The 14,102-nt window shown below is 44.3% G+C and overlaps 1 protein-coding gene across 1 annotated transcript; it reads left to right on the forward strand.

Moving 5' to 3' along the window:
• The first annotated feature begins 5,990 nt into the window (after positions 1 to 5,990).
• LOC310748139 (growth-regulated alpha protein-like) lies at positions 5,991 to 11,452 on the forward strand. Its single transcript, XM_083583744.1, has 4 exons — positions 5,991 to 6,129; positions 8,428 to 8,554; positions 8,664 to 8,748; positions 10,335 to 11,452. The coding sequence occupies exons 1-4, from the start codon at positions 6,048 to 6,050 to the stop codon at positions 10,338 to 10,340; spliced, it is 300 nt and encodes a 99-aa protein (XP_083439870.1). The 5' UTR covers positions 5,991 to 6,047; the 3' UTR covers positions 10,341 to 11,452.
• The last annotated feature ends 2,650 nt before the right edge of the window (positions 11,453 to 14,102 follow it).

The following is a 14,102-nucleotide window of genomic DNA, read 5'->3' on the forward strand; positions in this document are numbered from 1 at the left end:
GGCATACCAATAACCGAACATGTTTGTATTAGGGGATGCCCTGAATTAGAGGACCTTACGCATTATATCTTGCGCTGCCCCTTATAACTTGAAGTAAGAGGACGGTTTTTGACACCTATAAAGATAAGGTCCCCTGGCCAGAATCCTTCTGACATGATTATATATCTCCTTGCAGACATTGATAAGTATGTGACCTGGCGTGTTGCACTTTTTGCAACTGCCGCCAGGAAAATTAGAAAAAAATATAGAGCCAAGATAGTTATCAACTGTAAAGGAGATGAATTTATTTGACCCCATCTACACCAAGCTGTATCTTTCTCACTAAACTTTGTACATAATTGTCTATTGTATTATTTAACATTACTTTTAATATATTAGTGGCCCCACGGTGATTTTAGCTTATAAATTCTATTGTTTAATGTTTCAATTTGTATACTAAGGAGTTTCTATAGCTTTGTGCAGATTAGGTCATGTTTTGACAATGTAAATGTTTTAAGTTTTTGTATCAAATTAGTATATATTTTATTGATTGACATTGTATACATTGCAGCAGCCTTTGGCTATAAGCAATAAACTTGACTGAGTGACAGATGTAGTCACACAGGAAAGCACACAAAACGTAGTTGCCCAGTACAGGATAGGTATGGTTAACATCAATAAAGCTGCTATTCGCCTTATGTACTTCACTGGGTCACCATGGAGAGTTTGGGAGTTTCCTGGAAACACAAGCTAACTGGTGCGTTGGTACGTAAATCGGTCACAAGACAGGGAGGTTCAACAACTTTTAGTACAACGACACGTTAGTGGGCAATTTTTAATGGGCATTTTCCAGGCACCATAGGCCACACCAGGGTTTGATGGGCTGAAAAGATCTTGAGCATACCTTTAATGTAATGTGTAGTTTGGCCAAAAGACAAAAAGATGGCAACCGCCTGACCCACCTCAAATCTATTTGATATGTCCTATATCTGTTGCAGGACACACACACCCCAATCATTCAGTTTGTACAAACACGACACACACACATTCACACACGACATATGTGATGCTTCTGTTATAAATTCATATAAAATCATCCATACATCGGATCTGTACAATTCCACTTTTATTTTACACCATGAAGGAAGGACTATCAAAAGGGGGGGACTTGACACAAGGCAGCCAACACGTCTGCAGGGAGCCCTACCCAGTTGGCATGACAACCTTGATGGTCCTAAACAGAAGATTATTACACTCACAAAGGACCTGCATATGGGAGTGGATTCACCGTGGACTGAAACAAAGGACAGTGATCAGCTCTTCCCTCTGGAGACAGGAAACTGCAAACTACCCTTTGTCCTCTGGAAAGTACTCATGGGGAGGGGGAAAGGAGGAACCGGCCAGGTGACAAGACACTCAGGTTACCACCACAACTCCTCCCTCAACCCCTCCTTTTTGTGACGTGTCAATGATGTAGTCTTAGGGGTGTAGCATGAGGGATTAGTGATAAAGGTTGGGGTCTCCTTTTGTTCAGGGCTTCCATCTTGCTTCGACTTGCAGTGAGTGGGAGTCCTGTCGCGACAGTCTTCAATAAAGACCAAGCCTACTGGCTGCTGTTTTGCTCCAATTGTCCTGGTTGGTGTCTTTGCTTTTGTCCAAGGGAGCCCTCGGATTTCTCCGTTAACCTACCAGGCTTCCTCAACCTTGGCTCTCCAGATGTTTTTGGCCTACACCTGGAGTACTGTGTCCAGTTCTGGGCACCACAGTTCAAGAAGGACACTGACAAACTGGAACGTGTCTAGAGGAGGGCAACCAAAATGGTCAAAGGCCTGGAAATGATGCCTTATGAGGAACGGCTAAGGGAGCTGGGCATGTTTAGCCTGGAGAAGAGGAGGTTAAGGGGTGATATGATAGCCATGTTCAAGCATATAAAAGGATGTCACATAGAGGAGGGAGAAAGGTTGTTTTCTGCTGCTCCAGAGAAGCGGACATGGAGCAGTGGATCCAAACTACAAGAAAGAAGATTCCACCTAAACATTAGGAAGAACTTCCTGACAGTAAGAGCTGTTCGACAGTGGAATTTGCTGCCAAGGAGTGTGGTGGAATCTCCTTCTTTGGAGGTCTTTAAGCAGAGGCTTGACAACCATATGTCAGGAGTGCTCTGATGGTGTTTCCTGCTTGGCAGGGGGTTGGACTCGATGGCCCTTGTGGTCTCTTCCAACTCTATGATTCTATGATTCTACAACTCCCATGATCCCTATCTAGCAGGACCAGTCATCAGGGATGATGGGAAATGTAGTCTCAAAACATCTGGAAGGCCGAGATTGAGGAAGCCTGTCCTATATTATTAACACACTAGACTAAACCATGTTTTGACTATACATGTACAAGCCTGACTACAATTCATGCAAACCTCTCTTTCTTCCTCCCCACTCCTGGCATGTTGTTGTTTAGTTGTCTTAGTCGTGTTCGACTCCCCGTGACCCCATGAACCAGAGCATGTCTTGGAAACTCTCACTTTCTTCTCAAAGCTTCTCCTTTTTTATGTCCATGGAGTTTTCTTGGCAAAATACTGGAGTGGTTTGCGAGTTCCTTCTCCAGGTGGATCACATTTAGTCTAAACTCTCGGCTATGACCTGTCCGTCTTGGGTGGCCCTGCATGGCATATCTCACAGCTTCTTGGAGCTATTGAAGCCCCTTCACCACGACAAGACAGTGATCCATGAAGGGGACCCCTAACATAGTGATTCCCTATTTTCTTTCCAATTTTGAAGCAAGCTGTGGCGTTTGCCCATTCCTTGTAATTATGTTTGTACAGGGGGATGGAAATGGTTAATGTAGATTGACCAATGAGAAAGCTGAGAGGCGGAGCCTACCTGGTTTTGAGGCTCAACCCAGGGGTTTACCATGGGGAGATAGAGGAGTGAGGGTCAGACAGAGGCAGTAAAAGTCGAACGTAGTGGTTGTGACAGAGTGAGAGACAGGGACAGAACTGTGAGAGAAGAGTGGCAGTGTGAGATAGTGCCACATCTAGTTAAGGGTGTGCATTTGAGAAACCGTTCTGAACATATTTAAAACTTGTTTGTTCTTCGATCAACTTTAATCTTCGTTGTTGACTTTACAACCTGACTGAGACTCAGTATTTCACCAGAAGAAACCTGGTTGGTTACAGTGGAAAAATAAAGTAGTGGTGTACAGGTCAATTGTTCGTGAAATGACCAGGAGCTCTGTACGAATGCCACACAAGCCTTTGTTGTTTAGTCGTTTAGTCGTGTCCGACTCTGTGACCCCATGGACCAGAGCACGCCAGGCCCTCCTGTCTTCCACTGCCTCCCGCAGTTTAGTCAAACTCATGCTGGTAGCTTCAAGAACACTATCCAACCATCTCGTTCTCCGTTGTCCCCTTCTCCTTGTGCCCTCCATCTTTCCCAACATCAGGGTCTTTTCCAGGGAGTCTTTTCTTCTCATGAGGTGGCCAAAGTATTGGAGCCTCAGCTTCAGGATCTGTCCTTCCAGTGAGCACTCAGGGCTGATTTCCTTCAGAATGGAGAGGTTTGATCTTCTTGCAGTCCATGGGACTCTCAAGAGTCTCCTCCAGCTCTATAATTCAAAAGCATCAATTCTTCGGCGATCAGCCTTCTTGATGGTCCAGCTCTCACTTCCATACATCATTATTTGGAAAACCATGGCTTTAACTATACGGACCTTTGTTGGTAAGGTGATGTCTCAGCTTTTTGAGATGCTGTCTAGGTTTGTCATTGCTTTTCTCTCAAGAAGCAGGCGTCTTTTAATTTCGCGACTGCTGTCACCATCTGTTGCAATTTTCCAGTTCCGGCGTGCAAGGCCTGATCCGCAGGTTCAGGGCAAATGGCATACAGTTACTTGCCTGAAACTAGACAAGGAGCCAAAAAATCACTACGTGCAAGAGAAGGGAGTCCATGGGCCAAAGAACCAGGTGAAGCCCATGCCCTTAAGGCTACTTAAAGTAGGTGTGATGAACCTTTAGTCCTTCAGATGATGCTGAACTAGATTCTCCTGGTACCCAACACCAACACGTTGCTTTGATCGACTTCCAGTTAGACCTCTCACCATGGCGTGCCCTCTCCGCCAGGCGAATGGTCGCCTGGTAGCAATTTTCCACAAATATTCAGGAAAGGAAAGAGATAAGAACACCCTCAATAAGAAGGGGTTGATGGAGTTGGCCATTGCCATTTTTGAAACGGAAATTCAAATCCACACCCTCGATCAAAAAGCAAATGATGGGTAATAATAATAATAATAATTTATTATTTGTACCCCACCCATCTGGCTGGGTTTCCCCAGCCACTCTGGGCGGCTTCCAACAAAGATTAAAAATACATTAAAATAATAAAATTTATATCTACACACCAAAAGATATTTACTTTCTCAATTTCCCCATTTCCCGAGAAATGGAATGTTTGCACAACACCCTCCCTGACCAGTTAGTAATGTTCAGTCACTTAAAAACCAGGAAAGAGAGGCATTTCCTTATTACCCAATTTTTTTTTACTTGATGACAATGCAAAATATTGTCATGTTGTTATGTTGCATGCTCACGGCAGTTTTATAATTACCCATTATAATGGTAAAAAAAAAACTTTTTATATTATTATTATTCTTATTATTATTAATCAGATTAATCAGATTTATCCCATGCATCACTTTGTATACTTTGGTTAGAAGGGTGGTTTGGAAGATGCCTTAATTCAACCAATTACACTTATTACCGTTTGCAAACCTTCCATTTAACAATGAAGCAGAGTCCATTCCACTAGCAGCTCTTACTGTCAGAAAGTTCTTCATGTTTAATCAGAATCTCCTTCATGGCAAATTGAACCCATTGGTTTGGGTCCTGCCCAAACAAGGCGCAGGAGAAAAACCAGCTTGCTCCATTTTCTATGTCTTCAGATGTCTGAACACAAAATTACAGTATATAACAGATAAAACGAGCTCAGTTTTCATACTGCCCAAGACAGGATCAAGACAGCTTGTTCTTCACTGCAGCCATAATTTCCTCTTCTCCAATTTCCCTTTTTGTGTGTGCATGCCCAATGACCCAGCTAAGGCAGGCTGAGAAATTATTATTCATTTTATTTTATAATTTTAATTTCCCCCCATTTAATAATATACGTTTACATCATTACAATCCAGCCTATCGACTTCCTTCCCTCCCACCTCATGGCTTTCAAAATCAACCTTTGTATCATTACATATTGCACATTTTCCAGTTCTAATTACGCTCATTACAAAATAACTCAAAATTTAAATAAATATAGAAAGGTAGAAAATTTCTTGTTACAAGTCTCCGGACAACCCTGCTAGTGATGTTAATTGCTTACAATAATCTTTCAGATATCATATAAATTTACTCCAGTCCTTTTGGAATACTTGATCTTGCTGGTTTTGGGGGGGGAGGAATTATTATTCATTTTGATTTGTTCGTTGCACGATCGGAGGGAGGCAATGCACCACAAATAAAATCAGTTACACACAGAACTCCGGTAGATAAAGCAAAATCTGGAGCCAGAATGAGAAACAGGCATTGATGATGGAGATCAATTCACCCAGCTGGCAAGAAAAGGAAAGAGATAAAAAAAAAAATCAAGGAATTATCTGTGGGACTGAGTGTAGGTATGTTTGAGCATTTTTAAGGATTGTATGAAATGTATGTTTGTATGCTTGTACATTCGCAATATGTGTGTATTAATGCTGAATTATTTTAATAATAAAAACTTTTCGAAAAAATAAAAAACTGAAAACTAAAATCAATCTCCCAATTGGTTCCGCGGACAGCGACACCTGCTGCTTCCGAAGGGGGATTGCCCCTCGCAAGGACCGCTCCGTCGCATCTCTCACCCGACCAATGCCAAGGCGGTGCGCAGGGAAGGGGGCGGGACTCGTCCCTCGAGCGCCCCTCCGCGGCGGCGGCGGGGATCGCAGCAGCTAGGGACCATAAAAGACCGGCAGGCGGCACAGAGCAGCTCAGAGCGTCTCGACGGCCGGTGCAGCATCACGTCGGGGATCTGAGCGCCTCCGCATCCGCAACAATGAATCCGTGCCGTCCAGTCCCCTGCGTGGCCGCCCTGCTGGTCTTCCTGCTGCTAGCCGGGAGCGCTTTGCACAGCCAGGGTATGTTAACCTCAGGTGCATCGACGGGGCGGTCCATTAGCATCCTTTCTGCGCCGATTTGCATTTCAGGGGGGTGGGCGATTGCATGCGAGGGGCCAGGTCCCGGGTTTTCCTGGAAGCTCTGCTAGGCTCCAAAATCCATCCTTTTGGGCAGCCGTCGGGGGGCGAGGAAACTCCGCAAGCTCCCGGAGGCACCGTCGGAGCCTCCGTTGCACATTTAAAGCCGCATTCAGGGGAGGGAAACGAAAAAAAAATAAAAATCCAGCTGGGTGTTTGGTAGAGAGGCAGACTTCGCTGAAAGGTCCTAAAGATGACTTTAAGATCTGCGACGGAACTTCTAAAACGCGATGTGATGGGAGATAGCAGATGCCATGCTTTCCGACTTGGAAATTTTGTAAACCTAGCCGCGCCCCCGTCCCCACTGCCTGCGGATTTGCTGTGTTTCGTGAGGCAGGTGAACTCTGCTCATGCTCAGAGGAGCTCTTCACCTCTGGGCTGTTCACATTAAAGTTGCTTTTTTGCTGGATAATTGGGCGGAGGCAGAGGGGTCAAGTTGTACCACTAAGGTGCTGTCGTTTTAGAGGGTGAAACTTAACTTTTGCAGATTTATTGGGGGGTATTAAAAATATGCTTTCAGATGTGAGGGATTCAAATCTGCTATTTTTGTGACTGGATAATATTTAGCTTGGTAGGACTCTGTTTGATGATGAACTGCTTTCAGAAAACCAAAGAATTTGTTATTTTACCTTCAGAAAATGTCAGGTCATCAGCACCATCGCTGCAAATAATTGGCTATCATTTTTTTATTATTCCTATGCAATTTGACATGCCTTTTTACTTGCCAAGCAAAACTAAATTATATAGATTTCACCAAAATATCTTGTGCATTCCCAAGTCATGCTACAGCTTTTTAGAAACCTTGGTTTGTTTTTTAATTTGGAGAAGTTGAAAAACCTCAGATTTAGGCTATTTTCACACCATTATGAACACATTGAGGTTGGGAGCAGAAACACCGCCCCCCCCCCAGCCCAGCAAATGTTTGAAGAGGGCTTTGCTACACTTCTGTTCCAAGGCTGATTATGTAATGATCAGGTTCCAGAGACCTTCGGTCTTCATTTGTTGAAAATAACCATGCAGGGAACTTAGTTGTGCTAAAGCCCAAAGCTCTAAGACAGGGGTCAGCAACCTTTTTCAGCCGTGGGCCGGTCCACCGTCCCTCAGACCATGTGGTGGGCCGGACTATATTTTGAAAAAATAATAATAAATGAACGAATTCCTATGCCCCACAAATAACCCAGAGATGCATTTTAAATAAAAGGACACATTCTACTCATGTAAAAACACGCTGATTCCCGGACCGTCCACGGGCCAGATTTAGAAGGCGATTGGGCCAGATCCGGCCCCCAGGCCTTAGGTTGCCTACCCCTGCTCTAAGACTAGGCATCTGAAAATCTAATACATGATCTAGTCAGAGCTGGGCATCTCAAGTCCAACAGCGGTGAAATTTTAAAAGCGTCTGTGATTGGATGGTGCCTATACTATTGAAGGGGACGTGGGTGGCGCTGTGGGTTAAACCAGAGCCTAGGACTTGCCGATCAAAAGGCTGGCGGTTTGAATCCCCACGACGGGGTGAGCTCCCGTTGCTCGGTCCCTGCTCCTGCCAACCTAGCAGTTCGAAAGCACGTCAAGGTGCAAGTAGATAAATAGGTACTGCAACGGCGGGAAGGTAAACAGCGTTTCTGTGCGCTGCTCTGGTTCGCCAGAAGCGTCTTAGTCATGCTTGCCACATGACCCGGAAGCTGTACGCCGGCTCCCTTTATCTTTACTAAGGTAAAGGGGTCCCTTTACCTTTACTAAGCAAACTAAGGCCTGGGGGCCAGATCTGGCCCAATCGCCTTCTTAATCCGGCCCGCGGATGGCCCAGGAATCAGCGTGTTTTTAAATGAGTAGAATGTGCCCTTTTATTTTAAATTCATCTCTGGGTTATTTGTAGGGCCTGCCTGGTGTTTTTACATGAGTAGAATGTGTGCTTTTATTTAAAATGCATCTCTGGGTTATTTGTGGGGCATAGGAATTTGTTCATTTCCCCCCCAAAAAATATAGCCCGGCCCCCCACAAGGTCTGAGGGACAGTGGAGTGGCCCCCTGCTGAAAAAGTTTGCTGACCCCTGTGTTAGAGGGAGGTTGGGTTAAGCGTGTGGTTGTGCTAGGTATGTTTTCCTGGGAGCAAGCCTGGAAAAGATACCTTTTGTGATTTGCCTTGTTGCATTGTTAAGTTTCTTGCGATCTCCCTCCTCAGCTGCTCCTATGACCGGGGAGCTACGGTGCCAATGCATCCAAACGGTCTCCCGTGCGATTCCACGCAAGCAAATTGCTTCTGTCATTCTCCTCCCCGAGGGACCTCACTGCGTTGTTCCTGAAGTCATGTAAGTGTCCTGGCCTGGGCCCATGACCTCCCTTGCAACTGTGTGCTGTGCAAAAAGCCCCTTCGCTCACCAGCTCAATTCTTTGCCTTCTCTCCCCTCCTTTGAACAGAGCCACCCTGAACAACGGGAGGAAAGTCTGCCTGGACCCCCAAGCGCCGTGGGTCAAGCTGATTGTCAACAAGATTATGGCAAAGGTAACTACAGAAAAGTGCTGGGAAGGAGCCGCATGCAGGACGCGGCCTTTGCAATACAGTGGTACCTCGGGTTACATACGCTTCAGGTTACATACACTTTAGGTTACACACTCCGCTAACCCAAAAATAGTGCTTCAGGTTAAGAACTTTGCTTCAGGATAAGAACAGAAATCGTGCTCCGGCGGCGTGGCGGCAGCGGGAGGACCCATTAGCTAAAGTGGTGCTACAGGTTAAGAACAGTTTCAGGTTAAGAACGGACCTCCAGAACGAATTAAGTACTTAACCTGAGGTACCACTGTATCATTTGGGATCCATAGTGGAAATCTCAGGGCTCGTCTCAGGGTTTCCTTTTTGGGCTGCATTTCTGGGTGCAGGTCAGTGCTTTCCCGTACCTACGGACTGCCTCTCCTGGTATGCCCCACGGAGGACCTTAAAGGTAAAGGGGTCCACTGACCATTAGGTCCAGTCATGACTGACTCTGGGGTTGCGGCGCTCATCCCGCTTTATTGGCCGAGGGAGCCGGCGTACAGCTTCTGGGTCATGTGGCCAGCATGACTAAGCCACTTCTGGCGAACCAGAACAGCACACAGAAATGCCGTTTACCTTCCTGCTGTTGCAGTACCTATTTATCTACTTGCACTTTGACGTGCTTTCGAACTGCTAGGTTGGCAGGAGCAGGGACCAAGCTACGGGAGCTCACCCCGTCGCGGGGATTCAAACCGCCGACCTTCTGATCGGCAAGTCCTAGGCTCTGTGGTTTAACCCACAGTGCCACCTGCGTCCCTACGGAGGACCTTACTGTCTTCAAATAAAAACATATTGGAGATCCCGGGCCACAGAGAGGTTAGGCTGGCCTCGACCAGAGCCAGGGCTTTTTTGGCTGTGGCTCCGATCTGGTGGAACGCTCTGTCACAAGAGACTAGGGCCTGCGGGACTTGACATCTTTCCGCAGGGCCTGCAAGACAGAGCTGTTCCACTAGGCCTTTGGCCAAGGCACAGCCTGACCCCCTCCTTTGGTAATCTTCACAGAACTCTAGCCCAATGGGTGCCATTAATTTGATTTGAACTGATTTTATAATGAATTGATTTTAGAATGCTGTATTATTTTACTGCTGTTAGCCGCCCTGAGCCTGGCTTCGGCTGGGGAGGGCGGGATACAAATAAATAATAATAATAATAATAATAATAATAATAATAATAATAATTATTATTATTATTATTATTATTATTAAGCTCTGTGTCTGAGAGCCTCCCCCCCCCTTTTATTGCTGAAAACAATTATGTGGGAAACCCAAATTAACGGCACCAGTCCACTTTATTTATAAAAGGGATTTCTGTACTGCCATATTATAAAAGGTATCAAGGTGGTATACAGCCTCATTTGAAATTAAATAAGTTTAAATGAAATAATTAAATAAGAAATTAAATTAAATCATTCAGGCAGCTGACAATATGTAGCTCATGATGACATATACCTATTGGGTTGCAGCTGGAAGTGCTTTCAGAAGGTCAGGTGAGGCAACAAGCTTTGCAGTTTCTCACCTTCTCATTTGCATAAATATATCTCTTCCTTTTTCTGGTTTCAGCCCTAACACGACAAGCTGCGAAAAATGCTCCGGGCATGTTGTACGGAGCGGTTGTGGAAATCCTCTGGTTAGAGAAGCTGGATGTTGAGCACCTTAAGAACTGAACCACTTTACAACTATCCACTCGTATTTATTATCGAAACTGATCGGAATGTATTTATTGCTACCTGTAGCTATAGCCGAACGCCTGATGGATTCAGCACGCTAGATGACACTGTTATGTATTCTGCGAAGCCAACTGAATGTACACTGAGCACTGTTTCTGCAACGGGAGGTGGGGTAGAAATATTCTCTATTAAGTACAGTGGTACCTCGGGTTACATACGCTTCAGGTTACAGACGCTTCATGTTACAGACTCCGCTTACCCAGAAATAATACCTCGGGTTAAGAACTTTGCTTCAGGATGAGAACAGAAATCGTGCTGCGACAGCGGGAGGCCCCATTAGCTAAAATGGTACCTCAGGTTAAGAACAGTTTCAGGTTAAGAACGGACCTCCGGAACGAATTAAGTGCTTAACCCAAGGTACCACTGTATATCGATAAAATGCCAAAGAGTGCCATTCAGCTAATAGTCTTCTGGGCAGTCCCTGCTGAAATGGATGGGAGCAGCACAAGAGGCTTGGCACGTTTTTTATTAACACCTATATTCATAGAATTGTGGAGTTGGAAGGGACCCCGTGGGTCATCTAGTCCAACCCGCTGGAATTCAGGAATCTTGCCCACAGCTGTCCCTGGGTGGGCTTGAACCACTAACCTTCTGGTTTATAGCCAGACACACTGGCCCATTGCTGTGAAGGTACAACACACTGATATTATTCTGATATTATTGCTGAAAACCTGGCTATGAACCTATGGAATGAATTTTGCTTAATGAACTTTGCTTAATGAGTATATTTAAATAAGGATTTTTTTTATTTAAGAAAACCTTGTAAAGAACAGTGATGTTCTGTATACACTTGGATATTTCATGTCTTCAATGTATGGCATACTGCCATGTTTTTTTTAGGGAATGAACATTTTATCGTTATGTCTCTGGATTATAAATTCCTTTTCTTATCTGTTTAACTGTGGAATGCCACACATTCTGTATAAAAATAAATGTTTTTTTCTAATTATAGTGCATTGAACTACATTTTTCTTTCAGAGTCTGTTGTTGAATTTTTATTTATTTATACACTACCAATTAACTCAAAAGTTAAAACAAATAATCAGGGAAAGTACATTTTTAAAAAATGCAGTGGATGACCCTAAGGGCACTATTAATTCCTGGCCTTAAGGAAACACAGAAAACATTGAGAACACACATGTTTTTAACAAACACAAAAATAGAACCAAAGTTGGAGCTTATTAGAGTTCCGAGGAGAGGCTGTTCCATTAAACAAGGGGCCACCACAGAAAAGCCTCTCCCTAGTTTCTGCTAATTGAATCGGCATCAAAACCAAGAAAACCTTCAGGGCTGAGCTCAATGCTCAGACCAAATACACATTTATTTTTATTCTGTTCTGCCTTATGGCCTGTTTATATATAATGGAAATTAAAATTTTACACGGAAGCAGTAGCCAATATAAAATAAGGAGATAAAAATGTTACAATACAGCAAAAGTACCCTCCCGTTAAAAAAGGCCAAAAGGTCTGGCCTAGACTACTTCATGCAGCACAGTCATCAAGTTTATAACACTATAACTGCTTCATCCTGTGGCGGTTGGTAGCATTTTGCCTTGGTAGGGCTGCAATTTGTAACCTTGCTGTTTATGTATATGGGAATGGGTTGTTGTTGTTTAGTCGTTTAGTCATGTCCGACTCTTCATGACCCCATGGACCAGAGCACGCCAGGCACTCCTGTCTTCCACTGCCTCCTGCAATTTGGTCAAACTCATGCTGGTAGCTTCAAGAACACTGTCCAACCACCTCATCCTCTTTCGTCCCCTTCTTGTGCCCTCCATCTTTCCCAACATCAGGGACTTTTCCAGGGAGTCTTCTCTTCTCATGAGGTGGCCAAAGTATTGGAGTCTCAGCTTCAGGATCTGTCCTTCCAGTGAGCACTCAGGGCTGATTTCCTTCAGAATGGATAGGTTTGATCTTCTTGCAGTCCATGGGACTCTCAAGAGTCTCCTCCAGCACCATAATTCAAAAGCACCAATTCTTCAACGATCAGCCTTCTTTATGGCCCAGGTCTCACTTCCATACATCACTAATGGGAATGGGTACAAGGTGCCATTTTGTCATTTGCATTGGGAAACAAATTATCTGTTTGTTCCTCCTCAGTCACATCTACACGATATTGTACAGTGCTGCTATAGTTATGCGGAGAGAAATTTGAGGAAGATTCACAAAGATCCTGATCCCTTTGCGTGTTTATTGAGGTCGTATTGGCCTGGTTTGCACACCAAGCGAAGCCATAGTTTGTTTAACAAACTATGAGCTAACAATAAGCTGTCTCGCTGATAATCAAACACTGCATGGTTTTTCTCCAAAGTTTTTGTTTTCTTACTGTTTCTGTCTCGTGCCTTTGTGGCTTGGAGAGTTTCGGGTACAGCATGGCTGAACAAACTGTGGTAACTCCAATCCATAGTTGAGCCAAACCAAGGTTTGTAAGAAGCAACAAACCATGGCTTCAGGTCATGGTTTCTTGGCAGTAAACAAACCATGGTTAAGTCATTTTTGACTTACATAATGCTAAGGCATGATTTATTAAACGAGAAGTGAGATACAGACAGAGACCACTGATGTCAGCTAGCCAGCTGCATGCGTTGCTGCACTTAGCAGAGAAACACTCCCGGCAGCCAGCCATAAATTCCTTTCTTTATTTCCTTCTGACAAGATTACATGCAGAATCAACAAAGCGAGACCAACAGAGCCAACGGCTCAGCCCCTTCCGTTTTCCCCTGTGACCGTGGATCCCCCTCTCTCTGAAGCACCCCTTCCTCCCCAGACTCACTATCCTCTTCTCTGTCTTCTGAGGAGGACTCAGTACTGAGCAGTGGAGATCGTTCCCTGTATCCTCTAATTCTTTCCTCCCTCGCTGCCTGCAGTTCCCTGGCAACTGATGATCTAAAGGGATGAAAGCATGTAGAATGCAGTGGAAAAAAGCAGGGCATTTTTGATGGAAAATGTGTTTAAAAATAAAGACAACCATCTTCTGCATGTCTACTCACTAATCAGAAGTAAATCTGATTCAATCCAATGGGACTTTCTTCCAGGTATACGTGTATAGGATTGCAGCCTTGGATTAGAGAAAATATAAATGTGACTGTTAAGAGTGATGAATTTTGCACTCCTTTTCTGTACTTTCTGAAGCATTCCCTCTAGTTTCAGCTATGATAGAAGGGGAAGATTTCCTCAACAGCTCTTACCAGATTTCCTCTATAGCTGTTGATAATGATTTGTCAGAAGTCTCTAGAGTAACAAAGCAAGGCTGCAATGCCAACCATGTCTACTTAGAAGGAAGTTCTATCAAATTCTGTGGGGATCACGCCCATATAATGGGGTGAGAATTGGAGTCACTCTTACTGTCAGGATACATCTGAACCAGCTGACTAAATCCACATCCAGGTTGTGGTTAGGAATTGCATAATTTAAAAATGGGACCTGCATCAAAGTGTTGCAGTGTGAAGTACATGGGATGAACAGATAACGCTTGCGGGTTTCCAAGAAGCTCTGTGAAAGTATGAGGAATATTGTAAAAAAAGGGAATAGGATTGGGGAGGATATAATAAAAGGCAATATTGAAATTAGGAAATGCATAAACAATAAACTAAAATGAGAGA

This window comes from Podarcis filfolensis (genome assembly GCF_964270895.1).
Source record: "Podarcis filfolensis genome assembly, chromosome: 13".
Lineage (NCBI taxonomy): Eukaryota > Metazoa > Chordata > Lepidosauria > Squamata > Lacertidae > Podarcis > Podarcis filfolensis.

Bases quoted from the DNA above. Each gene is read 5' to 3' on its own strand.
- LOC310748139 (XM_083583744.1), top strand. From the start codon at position 6,048: ATGAATCCGTGCCGTCCAGTCCCCTGCGTGGCCGCCCTGCTGGTCTTC. The intron at 6,130-8,427 runs GTATGTTAACCT...CTCCCTCCTCAG, and splicing joins GAGCGCTTTGCACAGCCAGG to CTGCTCCTATGACCGGGGAG. The intron at 8,555-8,663 runs GTAAGTGTCCTG...TCCTTTGAACAG, and splicing joins TGCGTTGTTCCTGAAGTCAT to AGCCACCCTGAACAACGGGA.